Consider the following 21571-nt stretch of genomic DNA (forward strand, 5'->3'; position numbering starts at 1 on the left):
GGGAACTTGGAGACTGTATGGAATTGTCAATGTGTTAATATAACTAGTTATGTAACTATTTTATATCTTATTGCTTAGGTTGTTCATTAAGCTCTTTGTTTCAAGTAGACAGTAAAAAATTATAAAGTTAGTAACGTCGGCTAGGATCGTCGTTGAAATCCTAAATGGCAAATACTTGTATCTAGTTGTTTAAAATCATTGTACACTATTTTTGTACTTAAAAGTTGAAAACTTTAGTGTGCTTTGTGTTAAGAAGTCGGATGTTACATCGAGATTCCAAGAATTTTGGATATGTAAGGGCGTCCTATGTGGATATCGTAGTCACATGACTTTATGTGGGACATTGATCGTAGGCCTAGGATGCTATGTATCAAGTTGATGGTTAATTATTTTGTCTTTCTTATGTAGTATTTTTTGAATGGTAGAAAATAACATAAATAAGATAGCTAGTACTATAAAAGATGTTTTGAAATAATTTAAAGTGTTAATAAACGGTATAATTGTTTACTAGAAGTGATTATTAAATGTCTACTCAGCTAGTAGAAGTGAAGTGAAGTGTTCGTAAGCACTAAGATGAGTAGTATCAAATACATGTTTAATAAGAGCAAAATTATGATTTTTATAAAGATAATGAGTTAAAGAATTTTTCATCCTTTCTTGCTATGTAGTATTTATTTGTGCATTTCATGAAACTAATTTTATATAAGAGTTTGACAAGAGAAAAGAGTTGACATCGCATAATTAAAAGCGTTTGACAAGAAAGTATACTTTTACTTTGGCACCTTTTAGCTTTCAGCCTATGTAGTGTTAATTCATATCGATATTTAAACAATCAACTTAATATCGGAAATAAACATATTACGAAATTCGAAGGAGTTGAATCAAAAGACTAATAATGTTCAACATGCAAAAATTAGTTGCACCAAAATCCCTATAAATATGGGTGTAACATTTGGAAAATCTACAACCCTTAGCTAAAATTCCAAATAAAGACAAAACATAATGCTGAGAGATCAAATCCATCGATCACATTTCTTTAACCTACCATTGCTAGGTAACTCGTCCATCATCAAGCGCTCCACCTACTCCCCTGCAGTTCTCCGGCAACCATTCCCAGCAAAGAAACACAGCAATACTCGAATTAACTACAGTTGTAGTAACATAAAAGCTAAATACTCCCCTTCTGTTGGCAAGTCCATGACGATGAAAGGTGTCATCACTGTTCAACCCACCATTAGTGACTCACTGGTCAACGTGACTGTGGGTCTTATAAAGCATGTGGTTGATGGTGTTAAAGATCATTTAAAACGATCATTCTTGTTGGAGCTTGTTGCTGCTAATCTTGATTGTAAGTATTATATTAGAATTATTATTATGTACAATATACTTTTTGTCATCTATTAAGTTGTAAATTAAAAAAAAAAAAAAAAAAAAACATACTATAATTCAAAAATTACAATAACCAAGGATGCGTTTGGAACTTTGGATTGTAAACTTTTTTTTGAACAAACTGAATCTGTTATATATAGTGAGGCTATTTTTATATTTTTATAAAAAACCTAAATAATGTAACTGAATTCCTCCCTCTATTTTCTATAGATACTGAAATCCTTAAAACATGAAGTTTAGATGATTCCTGTAGAATTGAATTATGTCAATTAGCAACCAAACAATTCAGTTAAAGAATACAAATTCAAAATCCGTCAGATCGGGCCATGTAAACTAAAAGTGTTTAAAATTTGTTATAACTAAATATATTTAGTGAAATTAAACTTGCAAGAAAGAGGATGTACCACCTTTAACATGTTAATAAATAAAACATTGTATTCTCGAGTTTTTTCAAGAAAAAGATATTAGAAAATTGTTTTACTGACGTTTGGTTTATAATATGAATTTGAAATAGAGAATTTAATTTAAATATGAATGAAATGAAATTTTAAAGAATCATAATTCGTCACGTTTTTTGATCGGCATAGATGAGATAAAACTCTATAACAAAAATTAAGTAATTTTTAAGCTTTGATTTATATATACATATTTTTTCTTCATTTGAATATATCATTTAACTGAAAATTGTTAATTTTAATACATACATAATGAAGCTACGTTGTTCTTCAATAAAAAATAAGCTATGAATTTGAATCCTCTTACAACGGTGAAATATATCAAATATAAAATTTAATAGATTCTAAAGGATCAAAATCCCTTTCATTTGGAAATCAAATACATGATGAAAACGACAGTTAATTAACTTTCATGCTCTCAAGGTAGATATAAAAGTAACCAAAGTTGACATCTTTATGATTTTGCCCTCATACATAAGTCGGGGTATATAAGGAACACATAAATTAACCTCAACGGATAACTATGTGCATCTTAAAATATTTTACAGCATGATATTTTATTTGTTTAACTAACTTTCCATTAAAAAAAAAACCATTGGGGAACACTACCATAAATACCATATTTTTATTGTTTTAAGAACATAAGTACCAGATATTCTATAGTTCGGTGTTTAAAACGCTTAGGATTTATATATGCAAGCACATAAATGTTTATATAATTATTTTACAAGATTTCACTATGAATTCTCTCATTCATATCAATAATAAAACTATACATATAGATATGATATTTATCTGTGAAAAAATGTACATTCATCACCTTCTATTGCTTGATATTGACACCCTCGTAAGAGAATTAAAAATCATTTTGGTTTTGGTAAATTACATTAATTTTTAAAGATAACAAATCCACATTATTTCGAAAAAAAATCCATTTTTTATTTATTTATTTTATTTAAATAATGTATATTTAACTATATTTGTACATTATTTAATTTGTATTAAGTATATATTATTAAATATACTTTATTTATATAATTGTTTTCTACTTACAACCCTTTTTAAAATAAAAACTATATTCGGGTTAAAACTTAGGTCTCGTTTGATAGTTTATGTCTGGAAAAGTGTTGTCTGGTAAAGTGTTGTCTGACTGGGAAAGAAACCATGCTGTTTGATTGTACATCTGATTGACTGTGCTGAATGATGAAAAAAAATAAAAAACAAATTTTAAAAAAATAATAATCCAATAAATAAAGAAAGAGACACGGTTTGATGCATAATTGTCTTTCCAGCTCATTCAGCCAGAAATATATAATTTTGGAGTTTTCTGGGAAATACATATCTTATCGGGAAAGACCCTTTTTTGTGCAAATCAAACAGTCTTTTCGGTCAATTAAGCCAAAAAGATCTGTTTGGACCTAAAAAGATGCGTATCAAATGGGACCTTATTTTTATTAATAACCATTTGTATTTTTATAATAATCTTTATAATGTATATATTATTTAATATAAAAACTTACGTTTTAAAGTTTTATTAACCTATAGCAGCAATGATACACATGTATGATATTTATTAACAAACTTTATTTTTCATCTATATATTTTGCGTTTATTTTATAACTTAAAGATTTATATATTTTTTTATTTTATGTTAAAATTTAATATCATGTGCTAGAACATTTTCTTTGTTGATTAAATATATTAATATTTTATTATTTATATTTTATAAAGTTATTTTATATTAAATCTTTCAATATAAAAAAACTATAGTTAATAAATATAAAACAAAAGTTTATGATAAAATAAATAAATATGAAGATGGTAACAATTATGATAATTATATAAATCAGTATACTGTAAATAATAAACAATTAACTACTATAAATACTAGAATAATATACATGAACTTCTATTTTGAGAAATAAATAATTAAAATTAAAAAAAAATTAAAAGCTAAAAGTAAAGAATCTAGAAAACGATAATAAATTAAGTTTTATATTAAATTAATATATTTTTTAAATGAAACTTTATCAACCTTTATGTCCTATTTGGGTCACGTCGTTTTGTACTTATTAAATTGAATGGTGCTATTAACAATTGCTGAATAATAAACTAAACTAATAGCATCTCTAATACAAGTTTTTTGGAAAAAAAAATAATAATAAAAAATAAAAACATCTCTTTGAATAGGTCATTTAAAAATTTATGATCTTTTATCAAAAAGTTTTTAAACAAAAGCTTTTAAATTATTCTAATATATATATATATATATATATATATATATATATATATATATATATATATATATATATATATATATATATATATATATATATATATATATATATATATATAGGGAAAAGTGAATATACCCTTAAAGGTATATAAGCTTAGGTACCCAAACGCATTATACCACATCATTTTGTTTGATATATTCATTATAATGTTCTTAAACATGAATCCTAACTTGATTTACTTTTAAGATTTTCAAAATTTCGCTATTATCTTCTTCTTACATCACATTTTTTGGCCGAACACCTATTAGGTTATATATATTATAGTTTAAAATGAAAATTATATGAGAGGAAGATAAATGTGAAATTATAAAATTTTTGGAAATAAATCAAGTTAGAAGTTTAATTATAAGAACATTGGACAATTACAATGTATATATATGATACAAAATGACATAGTATAGTGAGTTTGGGTACCTAAACTTATATACCCTTATGGGTATATTCACTTTTCCCATATATATATATATATATATATATATATATATATATATATATATATATATATATATATATATATATATACGGACTAAACTGCACAAACGGTCCCTATGGTTAGCTCAAAATTGCCACTTTGGTCCAAAAAGGTTTGGACTAGCACCAGAGGTCCAAACATTTCATTTTGTTGTGAGTTTGGTCCAATTTGCTATTATTTTTTTTCAAATGACAAATATGCCCTTATTAATTTCCTTTTCTATTTCTTTTTTATTTAATTTAATTTTTTATTTAAAATTAAACAAAAAAAATATACAATCATATCCTACCTTACTCACATACCATCTCTCTTTCTCTCTATCTCTCTCTTTCTCTCTCTCTCTCTCTCTCTCTCTCTCTCTCTCTCTCTCTCTTCATTGCTGCCGAACCACCACCTCCTGCCGACCACCGTTGTCAGACCACCACCATTTGATGGATCACTGTCATCTACCGGACCGCCACCATCTGTCGGCTTATCCTACTCACCGGAGACCACCCCTACCCCTTTCTTTCTCTCTCTTCACAAAACCATCTCCATCTTCATGATTTTCAGAAAACAAAAATACCACCACCACCACTAGCTTCCGGTGGCTTGTTCTGGTAGAGAGGGTTCCGACCACCCCCATTTATTGTCCGCTGGATCAACATCACATCTCCCTTCGCATCACCTGTACCTTTTGGAACACCACCATCTCGTCGTCCTCCCTCCCAAACGACCGCCGAAAACCCTAGTAGCGATGGCTATGAAAACCCTAGTTTCGGCGGCAGCTTGTGGTTCCAGGTACATAGTGGTGGTGCTCCAGATCTGCAAAAAACAGATGTCTTGGTCGGAGAAAGAAATAGAGTTTGTGGCAATGGTTTTTTGTAGGCGAACGGTGGCTGTAGCGATGAACTAATTAGGCGAAAAGAATGTTCCGATAATGGTGAGAGAGATAGATAGATCGAGAAGATTATGGATGTGGCATCGGACCTCCCTCCACTGTGGGCTTTTCCTCTCTTCTCTTTGTAAACAATCAATGAAGAGAACCAGATCTACTTTACTGGTTCGACGAACACGATGTTGCAAATGTTAGCGATACATCAGAGAACGAGAGATTGAGGTAGTGTTGTAACCCCGATATGTAGCTCATCTGATCTTGAAACCCTAAAATAAAGACATATATGTTTGTTTCTTCATCTTCTGATCTGTTTGGTGGCTGGAAAGATGGCCGATATGTTTCTGGTGAAAATGATATGGTGGTCGGCGGTGTTATCCAGCAAGAATGGCAAGTAGGCGACGATGTGGTAATAGTGGGGAAGAAGAAAACGAGAGATAGAGATAGAGAGAGAGAGAGAGAGAGAGATTTATTTTTATTTTTATTTTCTTGTTTTTTTTCTAATTTGAAAATCAGAAACAAATAATAAAAAAGAGAAAACCATATTAATAGGGTCAAATCCGTCATTTTGAAAAAAAATCAGAACATATTGGACCAAAAACACAACAAAATGAAAGTTTTGGACCACTGGTGCTAGTCCAAACCTTTTTGGACCAACGTGGCAATTTTGAACAAACCACAGGGACCATTAGTGCAGTTTAGTGATATATATATATATATATATATATATATATATATATATATATATATATATATATATATATATATAACTTTATGAAATTTATATGCTATGCGATATTTTTCTTTATCAATTTGATAATGAAAAGTTTAATGAACAAATAAATCTTTACAAAGATTTATGTATTAAAGATACTCCAATAAACATTAAATCCATTGATCATCTTTCAAATCTATAACATCAACTTTTATAGTTAACTTTGGTATTTACTTGATCTTCAAATAATCTTATTTACTAAATAAAACTCTCAATATTTGGCTTAGAGTCACCTTTCTTTCATTTCTGTTAACTCCTCATAGTTATAGGCTATAAGCTCTTTCTTAAAACTAGTTAACTACTAAAATTAGTATATGATCAATTTTTAAATTGATAGAATAGCATTAATATTGATTGATTTGTTTTTATTAAGTTCATTTTCATAATAATTATATGAAGCATCGGGTAAAGAGAAAGAGACGGTAAAGGCATATGCAAGTTACGTTGGATTGGACGATGATGGAAAATTACACAGATATGAGTGCATGTTTGTGGTTCCTCAAGAATTTGGGAAGATAGGTGCAGTGTTGATAGAGAATAAACATCATAGCGAGATGTATCTCAAGAATGTTGTTCTTGGTGATGACGAAATCACTTTTACTTGTGAGTCATGGATTCACTCTAAGCACGATAACCCTGATAAAAGAATATTTTTCACCAATAAGGTTAGTTCTAATTTGAAAAATACATGCTCTTCTATTTCTTCTGTTTAAATCTACAAAAATTAGTTAAAAGAATTCGAGTATTAGCAAACGACGACATGAAAGAGTGGTTGGCAGAATAAAACTGATGGTAGAATAAAACTTTAATGTGTAAATTTTTTTTGCATAGAATTCTCACAAAAGATAAAATGATATTTAAGATGATAGCAATTAGCAAACGTAATTCAGTCTAATTTAAATTTGATTAAAATATTAAATACGTAAACTTTAATTCTCTTAAACAGATAGGAAGAAAATTAAAAAAAAAAAAGATAAAAGGATATTTAATTTATCTTTATCTTTTATATATATATTTAATATTTCATATCTTATACTAATTATATTTAGATATTAAATATTTAAATCTTTATTTTTTTATAGTTATCTAATTCAATTAATATACAAAACAATATATATATATATATATATATATATATATATATATATATATATATATATATATATATATATATATATATCATTTCAAAGTAATTGTTAAAACATTATAAATAAAAATATTATCCATTATTTTAAAAGCAAAATAGACCGTCAGTTTAAAACATTTTCCCAAATCTACCCTAATAAATAAGAATGATTTTATCACATGTCATTCTCTCATTCAATTTGTCACATGTCATTTTGTCATAATTTAGAGATATATTTATTTTCCACTTGTCATTTATTTCATTTTCCATTTCTAATATATTATTAATTAGTTTCCATAAATTAAACCTACATAATGATATTAATTTCAAATTTTAAATTTTAAATTAAATTTCAATTTCATCTATCCTAATAAATAAGAATGATTTTGCCACATGTCATTCTCTCATTCAATTTGTCACATGTCATTTTGTCTTAATTTAGAGATATATTTATTTTCCACTTGTCATTTATTTCATTTTCCATTTCTAATATATTATTAATTAGTTTCCATAAATTAAACCTACATAATGATATTAATTTCAAATTTTAAATTTTAAATTTCAATTTCAATTTCAAATAAATTTACAGTTTAAACTTTTGTGTTTAATATTTTGTTATAATTAATCTGTTTAGTATACGGGTCTGATAACTAAACAATAATTTTAATTTATTTATTTTTTGCATGTTTTTTTTTCTCATAATTTTTATTTATTTCAAATTTCAAATTCAAATAAACTTCTCATGTAATCGTTTTTATTTAACATTTTGTTTTAATCAACCCGTATAATATATGGGTTTCACAACTAGTATGTATCATATTTAGACATGTTTAACAAAAATAGTTGTTATCTAGAAGCGGGTAATGGGTAGCTGATAACATGTAGCGGTACCTGGTAGCAGGAAGCTATAGTTTTATTTGTTATATGAAAATTTCGCAAAATTAGCTTGAAGCTTTTAAAATATATAAAATTACATAAAAGGACAATTGATTAAAATAAATAAATATATAAATATATTTTTAAGCATAATTATGGAAATTGATTTCCAAATCTCAATAGCATTTTGTTACCCGTTAAATGAAATAGCTTTTAGATTTAGAACGTTTTATTTATACTAAAAACTAAACGTTCGCACTGTCAAACGAATCTTTTTATTTAAATTATAGCGTTTTGTTAAAAGCTAAAAATTAGAAACTCTCAAACAATTCAAAAAGCTTCGAGTCAGAACACACCCATATTTTATTTAATGTCAACTGCTTTTATTTTCAAAAAAATATGACATGTTTAAAAAATAATAATTATATGAATAATAATAAATTGTATGAATGGACTTACTAAAATATTTAAGATGGATAAAAGATAAATAAGTTAATTTAGAAAAGATGTTTGAAAATGTTTATAAGAAAGTTTTTTTGTTGATTAAAATATTAATAGAAATACGATGTAACAAGTTACCTATTTTAGATGTTAATCATTGAAAATGATCTGAATCGCTAATGAGAAAAAGGGTAGGGTTAAAATTGTTTTATAGATACTATCCTTAGTTGCTAAACTTATTTTTAAGATTACTAAGGATATTTGCCATGTTTATTTTATGTGCACTACATCTTTATAACATGTTATCAAAAGTAAGGATATTTGCCTTGTTTATCTGAATCGTATAATTTTTTAACTTTTTTTTTCTATGGTCTTTTAATTATTTTAGACTTCTTAGGTCCTTTAACTATGTTTTGTTTTTTCACATGTTTTTTATAACTTCGTTTTTAGATGTTTTTTACAGTTTGTTTTTAGAACTTTATCTTTTTACTTTTTATATATTTTTTATTTAATTTGTTTTTACAATTATATTATAGAGTACTTTACAGTTTTGGTTCCTGTGGTTTGGTAAGTCTAAAAAGAAAAATAAAAATATAAAAGTAAGGATAAAATGTTTTTTTAAATGAACTAAGGATGTACAATGAAATTTATTTGAACTATATAGATGTATTTTGTCAAATTCTAAAAGGTTAGATTGAAAGAATGAATCTGACCAAACCATAAGGACGAAAACTATAATTTACTCTTTATTTTATTAATTTATTCGACATGTTTTTAACGATTTAATTTTACAACTCTATTTGATTTTTTTTTACTTTTTTAACTTGTTGTATCAAAATTTAATCATGATTATGCACATTGCCGCAACACCTACGATCACTTTGATTTTAAAATGTTATGTCACCGCCAAATGAAGTTATGGAAAATAGAAATAAAAATAAATTTAAAATAACAAATCGTGAAAAAAAAAAAACAAGTAAAAATATGTGAATATATATATATATATATATATATATATATATATATATATATATATATATATATATATATAATGAAATAAAAATATGAAATCGTAAAAGGAAGTGTAAGAAAATATATAAAACAAAGTTTTGTAAAGATGAAGCAGTTCAAAAACGAATAAAAGACAAAAAGGTAAAAGGTAGTAAGAAAAATAAATAAATAAATAAATAAATAAATATATAAAAAAAAGTTTAATAAAATATTGGAACGCCAAAAAAAATGGCCAAAAAGAATCGAGGGTTTTAAGAAACATATTATAGGGTATCAAAATAATATAATGTACACCTCATAAAAAAAATTGAAAACCCTTAACAAGAAAAAAAAATGAATAAATGAGTACTTAGACAATAGTCTAGAGACTAATTCCAAGTTTCCAACCGTTATCGTTCAAGAAAAAGTACACAAATTTTAGTATGGAAACTTTGGTGGACCTAAGTCTCAACAAGTATCAAAATCATAGATTTTGTTATGAATTTACTCGACGTTTGCAATGAACACTTTTCCTAAAATTGGTATAAATTGTTTCACTTAGTAATAATTATTCACGAGTCGAGTACTAGCTAATATGTGTCGATTTTGTGAAGCAGTCATATCTACCCTCAGAAACGCCTGATGGGCTAAAGTCTTTAAGGGAGAAAGATCTCTTGTCTCTTCGGGGCATTGGTGAAGGAGAGCGCAAAACATTTGAAAGGATCTATGATTATGACATGTATGATGATCTCGGTGATCCGGATACTAACTCAGATCTGGGTCGACCCGTTCTTGGTGGCAAGAAGTATCCTTACCCTAGACGTTGTCGTACAGGTCGGAAAATGACCTCTACAGGTACAAACATCTCCTATGCTTTACATTATTTTGGTTCATGTTTTGTATTATCGCGTTGTTCTGGAATGTTTTTAAGAAAAGAAAGGAAAGTATAAATAACGATAAATGTGTTATCGGTTTCATTTACTAAGGAAAAAGGAAATATTTTGAGAGATTACAAGGAACAAATTTAACAAATTTTCCTTTCAAAACCATTTGTCCATTTTTCGGCCAAAAGGATTATTATGCCAAAAAAAAATGATTTCTATATAAAACGTCATTTCATAGTTATTTTCCTTCTAATTTGAATACCTAACACTACATTTCTTTTTCTCTTTTTCCGATTCAAAATCCGACGTAATTAACTTTTTTTTTCTTTTGGTCAATTTAAAAACTCAAGAACATGGTGTACCCAATGGCGGATCCAGAACTTCGGTGTAGTAAGGATCATTTATATAAAAATTAATTAATACATAAATAATAGTAACTATATATTAACTTTCAACGTTTTTATCTGATTTTTAGACAAATTGGGTGCCAAAAGTGTTAAAGTCGGGAGTATATATGTAAATTTTTCTTAAAAAAATTATTTTTTCCATATAGTATATGGTTACTATTTTTAGACAAATTGGGTGCTAAAAGTGGTTGCCCCTGGGTGTACCTATTCTTTATAAGACCACACGGGGGGAACACCCCCCCCCCCCCCCAACTCGTTTCTCGTCATGTGGTTCACGTGACCACGGAAACGAGATGAAACGGCCAAAAATTGAGCCGTTGTAAACTTTACCGTTTGAAAACGGTCAAATTCACATTAATTAAAAAAAATTACCTTTTTAGCGCTCTCTCTCTCTCCCTCTCCCTATATATATATATATATATATATATATATATATATATATATATATATATATATATATATATACTCATTTCATTTCAAACCTTACATTTCTTTCTATCTACATTTTTATTTCTTTCTAAAAAACTGGAGCAAAACCAAAACACCTCCTCATCATCAAACTCAAACACAACCTCGTTTGTCGGGTTTGTTGGTTATGAAGGTTATTTCAACCTTTTATCGACTCAAGGCTCACCACAGATCTCATACCAAGGCGTAGCTTTCAACCCTGCTTCACCGCCACTACAGTTTCCCAACTCACCTTACTTTCAACAAAATCAAGGTGGTCAAAACCCAAATTTACAACAAAATCCTTTCCCTTCTTTTGTTTCGATGCAACAACAAACCAAACAACCATCGCCTACGACACAACAATTGGGTGAAGCGGGAGGTAATAGGAACAAGAAAGGGAAAAGGAAATGAAAATCAAAAGAGAAATCAATAGTGGTAGAAACAGAAAATGCAGACGTTCCACAATGGTGGACACCGGAGGAGGAATACGCTTTGACGGCGGCTTGGTGTGCTACTTCAAAAAAACGAACTTCGCGGAAATGGAATGAAAAAAGAGCTTATTGGGGGGGGGGGGGGGGGGCTCGACAAGCTTCACGTTATTTTAAAGAAAAATATGTATCGCAACAATGACATGTTGAGCAGCAAATGGGGTATGATAACTAAGCGGTGCAGCAAATTCAACGGTATTTACAACCAGCTTGAGGCGCAACAACAAAGCAGAACCAAAGACTTCGATTTGTTCAAATCTGCTAAGGAACAATATCGGGTCGAAATGGGTCATGTTTTCGACTTTGAAAAATCATGGGAATTGTTGCGAGCGGATCAAAAGTGGAATAAAATGCTTACATCGTTAGAGGTTCAATCCAAAAGGTCTCGCAATTCTAGCTCAGTCGACGTGTCGGACGCACGGACTAACATCGACCTAAACGCCGATGACGATGAGATCCCGGATGATATCCAAGAGATATCCCCACCACGACGACCGCTCGGACGCGACAAAGCGATGCACGCTGCAAGACATGCGGAGGAGGTGGAGACGAGAGCAAAAGATGTGGCGGAAATGAGAGCGAAATTCGACGAGCACAATTTATTAATAAAAGAAAAAAATGACTTGAAATGTCGTCATTTGGAGTTCCTAGAAAGGCATGCACGGTAGAAACAGGAACAAAAAGAGAGGGAACTAATGACACATCAGTTGTCAATTCTTCGGACAAGGGAGGAGGGTTTAGCGCCTGCTGATCTAGCGGTGCTACAAACGATGAAGGAACAAATTAGGAAAAAATATTTGGGTTAATTAGGATTGGTGTGGTTTTAGTAGTAATTTGAATGATATTATAGTTATTAATTTAGGTTTAAAATTATGTTTTTTTAATTCTAATCGGAATTTAAGATGTTAAATATTATGTCTTTTTTTAAAATTATATGTTTTATAAAAAATATATTATTTATTAAAAAAACGCAAAAAGAAAAAAAAAACGAAAGCCAAAAAAAAGTAAAATACAAAAATAAAAATATTTATTTTCAAAAAGTTGGTGTTGCATCTTGTTGCATCTTATTGCTCATTTCCCCACTTGGTGTTATAACATCATTTGCTTATGTGACATGTGAGGTGGCACAACTTGGTGTTGCACCTTGTTGCCCACACCCAATGCTCTAAAGCAAGAGTTGTATAATATTGTAATTGCTTGTTACCTCTACAAAATGAGAGATTAAGAAATTCAAAAATGATAAAATCATTAACTTCTCTAAAATGCCAATTATAATCACTAGCAGTCGTCGTTTTTATTATCATTTTAGCATTAGCTAGATAAGCGAATTTCCATCAATTTCGAGTTTAAAATCCACTATTTTTTGTCCAATTTCATGACATATTTAGGATCATAGTTCTACTGTCTACATACTCGAACCATCTTGAAATTAAGGACTTTGTGGAATTGTAGAACCCTGGTCGGAGTCAAGGACAACGCTCCCTTTTTATGTGCCAAGAGATGAAGATTTTTCAGAGATAAAGGAGGCATCATTTGGGGCGAGAACATTGTACTCTGTGCTTCATGCAGTTGTTCCAACGCTAGATTCCATATTAACGGAATCCAACAAGGGATTTTCTTCATTCAAGGACATTGAGTTACTATATGATGAAGGTGGTGATGACATTCCTATGGAAAATGGACTTCTCAGTTGTTTACCAAGACTTGTCAAAAGTGTTGCCGATAGTACCCAAAATGCACTCCAATTTGAGACTCCTCGAACCATCGAAAGTAAACAAGAAATCTAATCCAACTGTATTCATGTTTTTTCTTTATCTTTTTTTATGTGGCTAGTTGATGGTTTTAATCATAGGGGATTCATTTTCTTGGCTTCACGATGAGGAATTTTGTCGACAAACACTTGCTGGTGTTAATCCATATAGCATAAAGTTGGTCACTGTATGTTCTTGTTGACTTCTTGCATTAAGTCATTGCTTAAGTAGTTATATATTAATGTTTCTTGAAAAATAATTGAACCACTTGTAAGCTAAAGTTATGATATAAACATGTAGGAATGGCCATTGATGAGCAAACTAGACCCTAAAGTTTATGGACCAGCCGAATCAGCAATTACCAAAGAGATTATTGAGCAAAAGATTGGAGGTCTCATGACTCTTGATGAGGTAATGCAAAATCAAAATACTTTTACTTTCATTATGAAAATTTTACTAATATTGTGACTAACATTTCAGGCATTAGAACAAAAGAAGCTATTCTTGTTAGATTATCATGATCTTCTCTTACCTTATGTGAATAAAGTAAGGGAGCTTGAAGGAACAACTCTCTATGGTTCGAGGACTTTAATATTCCTTACATCTAAAGGAACACTAAGACCACTAGCCATTGAGTTAACTCGCCCACCAAACAATGGGAAACCACAATGGAAACATGTATACACACCATGTTGGGATTCTACGGGTGCTTGGCTATGGAGGATAGCCAAGGCTCATGTCCTTGCTCATGATTCTGGTTATCATGAGCTTGTTAGCCATTGGTTAAGAACTCATTGTGTTACTGAGCCTTACATAATTGCTACAAAACGCCATCTTAGCAAAATGCACCCTGTACAAAGACTATTATGCCCTCATCTTCGGTATACAATGGAAATCAATAGCCTAGCTCGACTAGCCCTCATTAATGCTGGTGGTATAATCGAGTCATCTTTCTCTCTTGCCAAATACTCCATGCAACTTTCTTCTGATGCGTATGCTCAACAATGGCGCTTTGATCATGAAGCACTTCCTGATGACTTGATTAGCAGGTAATCTTTTCCAAAAAATTAAAAACCCATTTTACTCTAAACAAAGGAGGGAAAATGACTTATAAACCCAACAAAGTTTTCAAATTGTTCAAAAAACTCAATTATGTTTTGTTTGTTAAAAAAAACCCAACGAACTAATATCTTGTCTAAAAAAGCCCAACTAACTTACACTTTCGTTCACTTCTCATTTAGGGTCAACCGGATAATGAAAGTCAACAAATGACATGGCTTATTACGAGTAATTAAATATCAGAAAATGACTTGTAAGACCAACGAAGTTTCAGAACCGTTCAAAAAACCTCAATCATGTTTTGTTTGTTGAAAAAAACCCAACGAACTTACGCTTTTGTTCAGTTCTCATTAGAGGCAACCAGATTCATTACGTATACAACTAGTTGTCAAATAACATGGCGTTATATTTAATGATATGGAATAAATAAATTAGAATTGCCCTTTATATATCGATTTAGGGTTTGGAGAAGAGAAAAACGAACGACGTCTATGTTCGATCTCTTGTAATAGCTACTTCTTATTCTTCCTCTCAATCGTTGATGTCCAACTCAAGATCTACAAAGAAGATATTTGATGATGAAAACTCTTGTGGATGTGGACGCCCTTCTTGGATTTGGACATCTTGAATGGAGGATCATCCAGAGAAAAAAGTTCAGGGCTTGTGCGAACATATTGAAAGCTTTATCATGTCCAGATTCTATCTATTTGTTTGGTTTCTTTCAAAAAACTTATTAAAATGGACATGATGAAGCTTTTAATTACACTTAGCCATCTATTCGAACAAGCCCTAAACATTATCTCTTGATGATCCTCCATTCTATATGTCCAAATCCGAGAAGGGCATTTACAACTACAAGAGTTTGCATCATAAAATATCTTCTTTGTAGATCTTGAGTTGGACATCAACGAGTGAGAGGAAGAAGAAGAAGTATCTATTACAAGAGATCGAATGCATACATCGTTCGTTTTTCTCTTCTCCAAGCCCTAAATCGATATATAAGGGGCAATTCTAATCTGTTTATTTCATGTCATTAAATATAATGTCATGTCATTTGCCAACTAGTTGTATACCTAATGAATTTGGTTGCCTCTAATGAAAATTGAACAAAAGTGTAAGTTCGTTGGATTTTTTCAACAAACAAAACATGATTGGGGTTTTGTGAACCATTTTAAAACTTCGTTGATCTTACAAGTCATTTTCCGATATTTAATTACACGTCATAAATCATGTCAGTCGTTGACTTTCATTAGCCGGTTGGCCCTAAATGAGAAGTGTAATTTAGTTGGGCTTTTTAGACAAAATGTTAAGTTCATTGTGTTTTCTTGAACAGACAAAACATAATTGGGGTTTTTTGAACGATTTGGAAACTTGGTTGAGCTTATAATTCATTTTCCCAAAAAAAGGAAAATTTTGAATTTAGGCAATCAACTTTCCTATTTTATTGGAATGGTTATTAAAATTTTTCTTGTATACCTAGGGTCCTTAAATAATTATTTGTGTGTTGCTATTTATGGTGTTTCAAAATGGTTACAAAACTTTTATTTGTACACAACCAGACTAAACCAAAAAAAATCGTTTGTATTTTTTATGTCGTTAGCACCAATATTTATTATACATTATTGATAATAAAGTATTATATTTTCGGGTTTTTATACCTATTTCCAATATATCTAGGATACTAAAATAATTTATTTTTATTTTTTATTTTATTTGTTTATTTTTTTTACATCTAGGAGCTCAAACCCTTCAACTGGAAATGAAAAACTCCAACCCCTAGAAAATCGAAATCACGAAGGAAATATCGAAATAGAAATCAAATCAGAGATGTTTCTTTAGCCAAACCAAAAATCGAAACATAAATAAAAAGATTTTCTTTATATCAAACGATTGTTGCCCCACACTCAAACTGGAGTAATATTTTATGATTAGAAAGGCCTATGTGCACCAAAATTCGAATTAAAAACATCAAAAATACTTTTATGAATTGTTATTAACTAATAATAAATATTAGTACTAATGGTATAATCAAAACACACAAAAAAATCATGAACCCTACGTGTACAAATAAAAGTTTAATTATTGATCCTTCCGGAACATGATATAACCATACTAAATCGTATAAATAACACAAAATAAAGTGTTGTGTACATTGTTAATGGAAAAAATGAGAAAATTTGTTTAGATTCAAATTTTTTCCCAAAAAGGAAAACTCTTATGTTCATTAAGATCTATTTTTCTATAATGAATAGGGGAATGGCTATTGAAGATGAAAGTGCACCACATGGTATAAAACTGACAATCGAGGACTACCCATTTGCAAACGACGGTCTACTTTTATGGGATGCCATTAAACAATGGGCTACCGCTTACATAACTTTCTACTACCCACAACCAAATCTTGTAGAATTGGATGAAGAACTTCAATCATGGTGGACAGAAATCCGAACAGTGGGACATGGGGACAAAAAAAATGAACCATGGTGGCCGAATCTCAAAACCCAACAAGATTTAATCAAAGTTGTCTCAACAATCATGTGGGTATCTTCCGCCCACCATTCAGCGGTCAATTTTGGTCAATACGATTATGCTGGTTATTTCCCCAACAGACCAACCATTGCCCGAGTTAAAATGCCAAACGAAGATCCCACTGAAGAAGAATGGCAAACCTTTTTAAACAAACCAGAAGATGTTTTATTAAATTGCTTCCCTACCAAGATTCAAGCTACTAAAGTGATGGCGGTTTTGGATGTTTTATCGAGTCATTCTTTAGATGAAGAATACATTGGTGCTAACATGGAGGCTGAATGGGGGGAAGAGCCGGCTATAAAGGCTGCATTTGAAGAGTTTAATCGAAGGTTGAAGGAGATTGAAGGTATTATAGACTCAAGGAACTGTGATCCGAATTTGAAGAATAGATATGGCGCAGGGTTAGTCCCGTATGAGCTTCTCAAGCCATTTTCTGAACATGGTGTCACTGGAAAAGGTGTTCCTTATAGCATCTCAATATAAGAAGGTAATGATCTATAATTTGAAACATGCTTAGTATTTTATATTTTAAAGTTTGATGTTGTTGTGAGAAAATGGTGTGTTACTCTCTATTTGTATACGTATTTTCAATGAAAGGAATATTTGTATATAGAATGATTCATGAATTTGTGGCTATTTACTAAATGGATATTTTTACGTTTCCATAAAGAGATTAACTGAAAAAAGAGATTGCTTAATCACATTCGGATATCATGTGATTGTGTAATCAATTAACACAACTTGTTGGGATGTATCTACAATTGAGAAGAGTTTAATGTCTTCATGACTACTAGACTAGATGTGAACGTGTGATTCCTAAATTCTACGGAATTGCTCTTGGTAAAACCAATTCAAATAGTGGTCATGGACATGTTTTGAACAAAAACTTATGCACTAGACCATAAACTGTAGTTTCATTTGCTTCTTTGTTTTCCAAGAAATGATGAAATCTCAACGAAGAGACACTACTCGATGACAAATGACTGATCTTCCAGTGTAACGACATATTTCTCATCACAAAGAGCCAATTTAGAACACAGCTTGCATCTAAAAAAATATTAGTTGCATTGAGCTTTCTACAAAGAAAAAAATTGTATAAATATATGACATGTTGATTCTAAGTGTGAAACATGTGTCCTGTTTATAAGTTGAGCCAGATCATGAAGTGCATTAGGGGTGTTTGTTTAGATGGATCGGGTCGATCCGATCAAATCCAGTAAATCCAAATTTATTTTGGTTTTGAAAATATGTATCCGAATTGTCCAAACTAAATTATATTCCGATCCGATCCAATCCAATTACAATTCGGTTTGATCGGTTTTTAGAATTCGGATTTCAAAATCCAGAATATTTGAAAACGACGTATAATTATAATATTATCCAATTTTTTACAAAAGAAGCAAAAACAAATTATTTAGGTGTAATTAAAAATGTATAAACAGCTACTAAGAAGGTTTATTATAATTTAATATTTAACAGACAAAAAACTTTCAAGAGAAAATGGATATTAATTTTATTATTAGGCTAAACTTATTGAACTTTTTGAAAAAAAAAATAAATTATAAATTTAATAAATAATTATAGATATATTCAAAATAAATAAATGATGAATTTTTATTCAGTTTATTTGGACTATTCAGTTTATTTTATAAACCAAAACCAATCTGAAATCCAAAATAATAATTCGATTTTGGTAAAAACCAATCCAAAAATCCCAGTGTCCGATTTACTTTCATTGCAATCAGAGGGAACACAAGAAGTCCCAGTGTCTGAGTCTAGCATCAGTAGGGCAGGTGATGGCACCCGCTCCTACCACTTTAAGGATTACAGACAGCCGTCAGGGCCGGGCTGAGGCGCTAGTGGCGAAGAGCAGAGCCTTCCAGTTGATAGTAGAGGAGGCACGAGCAGCCCCTGATGTGGTTATGGGTATGTATCTTCTCCATTATCTCTTATTTATTTTTGATTATTACTCATGTTTTTTGTTTATTTATAGGATCATTCTTAGTGAACGGTATATCAGCTATGGTATTGTTTGACTCGGGAACTACCCGATCGTTTGTGTCACTCGCACCTAGCAAGCGATTTAGTAGAGCTCCGGGGAAGCTAGATTTCCCACTTGATGTAGAGATAGCAGATGATAGGACTGCCAAAGTTGTGAGGGTTCACAGGGTATGTACACTACGTTTCTTTGATGAGTAGTTCTCAGTAGATTTGGTTCCTATTCCCCTATGAGGGAAGAAGGTTATAGTGGGTATGGATTGGTTGAGCCCCAACGGGGCAGTGATTGATTGTGAGCTTTAGCTAGTAAGGGTTCGCACTCCTATTGGGGGAGAGTTAGTGATTCAAGGCGAGAGGCCACATAGCGGACCGATTCTCTGTTCAGCGGTGAGAGCGAGACGCTACTTTCAGCAGGGTTACGCAGGATACGTCGCCTATGTCATGGATACCCGAGATAAGTGTAAGGTGAAAGTGGATGATGTACCAATAATGAGAGAGTACTTAGATGTATTCCCAGAGGATTTACCTGGGATACCTCCGGAGAGACAGGTTGAGTTCCGGATCGACCTGGTCCCCGATGCGGCTCCAATAGCCAAGGCACCGTATCGGTTGGCTCATCCCGAGATGCATGAGTTGTCTACGCAACTGCAGGAGCTGCTAGGCAAGGGTTTTATCAGGCCGAGCAGTTCACCATGGGGAGCCCCGGTCCTGTTTGTGAAGAAGAAGGATGGGTCACACCATATGTGCATAGATTACTGGGAGCTGAACAAAGTAATGCTGAAGAACCGTTACCCACTCCCGAGGATAGATGATCTGTTTGACCAGCTTCAGGGAGCATCTTAGTTCTCCAAGATTGATCCACGATCTGGATATCACCAGATACGGGGTCAGAGATGATGATGTGCAGAAGACCGCTTTTAGGACCCACTATGGTCATTATGAGTTCGTGGTGATGTCGTTTGGGCTCACCAATGCTCCAACTGCGTTCATGGACCTCATGAACCGCGTGTGCATACTGATGCTGGATCGGTATTTAATAGTATTCATTGATGACATCTTGGTTTACTCCAAGACTCAAGGGCAGCATGAGGAGCACCTGAGAGGGGTATTAGAGACACTGAGGAGGGAGAGACTTTATGTGAAGTTCTCCAAGTGTGACTTTTGGTTGTGCAAGGTGCAGTTCCTTGGGCACCTTGTCAACCAGAAGGGTATTTTGGTAGATCCGGCCAAGATAGAGGTCGTGATGCAGTGGGAGACTCGGAGGTCTCCAACTGAGATTCAGAGCTTCCTAGGTATTACAGGATATTCATCCAGGACTTCTTGAAGATAGTAGTTCCGTTGACCCGACTGACCAAGAAGTCGGTTGTTTTTCGTTGAGGTCCTGAGCAGCAGACCGCCTTTGAGACACTCAGGCAGCGATTGTGCGAGGCGCCAATTCTTACCCTGCCAGAGGGAGTAGATGACTTCATAATCTACTGTGACGCTTTAATCACAGGCATGGGGGCAATGTTGATGCAGCGAGGTCATGTGATAGCTTATGCTTCGAGGCAGCCGAAGCCTTACGAGGCTAATTATCCGACGCATGATTTGGAGCTGGGGGCGGTAGTGTTCGCCCTCAAGATTTGGCGGCATTACCTCTACAGGGTTCGGGGTACCATTTTCACAGACCACAAGAGTTTGAGGTACCTCATTGATCAGCCGAATCTAAACATGAGGCAACGTCGGTGGTTAGACGTGGTGAAGGACTATGATTGTGAGATCATTTACCACTGGCAAGGCCAACGTCGTGGCCGATGCCCTGAGCTGCAAGGCGGCAGTGGCCCCAATCTGAGATATATGTCTGAGGATGACAGTGATTATTCCACTACTGGAGCAGATACAAGAGGCGCAAGTCGAGGGCCTGAAAGAGCAGCGCCGGAAGTACGAGAGGATTACAGGCCAGATGGCCTCCTTCGATTATAACAGTAGGGGGTTGTTGAGCATTCATAGGAGATTCTGGGTGTCATAATTAGGTAGAGTGCGGCAGGTGTTAATGGATAAGGCCCACAAGTCCAAGTTCTCCATCTATCCGGGAGCGACGAAGATGTACCGGGATATCCGCCTAGACTACTGGTGGCCCTACATGAAGCGGGACGTAGCCTAGTATGTGGAGAGATGCCTGACCTGCAGGAAGGTCAAGGCAGAGCACCAGAGGCCTCACGGCAAGATACAGCCGTTATACATTCCCATGTGGAAATGGGAGGATATCACCATGGATTTCATTACTAAGCTTCCCAGTACCGCACGTAGGGTCGATTCGATATGGGTCAT

General features: G+C 32.2%; 1 protein-coding gene across 1 annotated transcript; it reads left to right on the forward strand.

The window, feature by feature from the left end:
- The first annotated feature begins 1000 nt into the window (after positions 1 to 1000).
- LOC145057861 (lipoxygenase 2, chloroplastic-like) lies at positions 1001 to 17826 on the forward strand. The gene is made up of 8 exons (XM_079005772.1): positions 1001 to 1348; positions 6662 to 6927; positions 10313 to 10550; positions 13377 to 13694; positions 13777 to 13862; positions 13976 to 14086; positions 14156 to 14724; positions 16987 to 17826. The coding sequence occupies exons 1-8, from the start codon at positions 1003 to 1005 to the stop codon at positions 17744 to 17746; spliced, it is 2694 nt and encodes an 897-aa protein (XP_078861898.1). The 5' UTR covers positions 1001 to 1002; the 3' UTR covers positions 17747 to 17826.
- The last annotated feature ends 3745 nt before the right edge of the window (positions 17827 to 21571 follow it).

This window comes from Lactuca serriola, chromosome 6 (genome assembly GCF_051521515.1).
Source record: "Lactuca serriola cultivar US96UC23 chromosome 6, Lser_US96UC23_V15, whole genome shotgun sequence".
NCBI lineage: Eukaryota > Viridiplantae > Streptophyta > Magnoliopsida > Asterales > Asteraceae > Lactuca > Lactuca serriola.

Coding starts and splice junctions, on each gene's coding strand:
- LOC145057861 (XM_079005772.1), top strand. CDS start 1,003: ATGCTGAGAGATCAAATCCATCGATCACATTTCTTTAACCTACCATTG. Junction 10,551..13,376: donor TCGGAAAATGACCTCTACAG/GTACAAACATCT, acceptor GTGGAATTGTAG/AACCCTGGTCGGAGTCAAGG. Junction 14,725..16,986: donor CCTGATGACTTGATTAGCAG/GTAATCTTTTCC, acceptor TATAATGAATAG/GGGAATGGCTATTGAAGATG.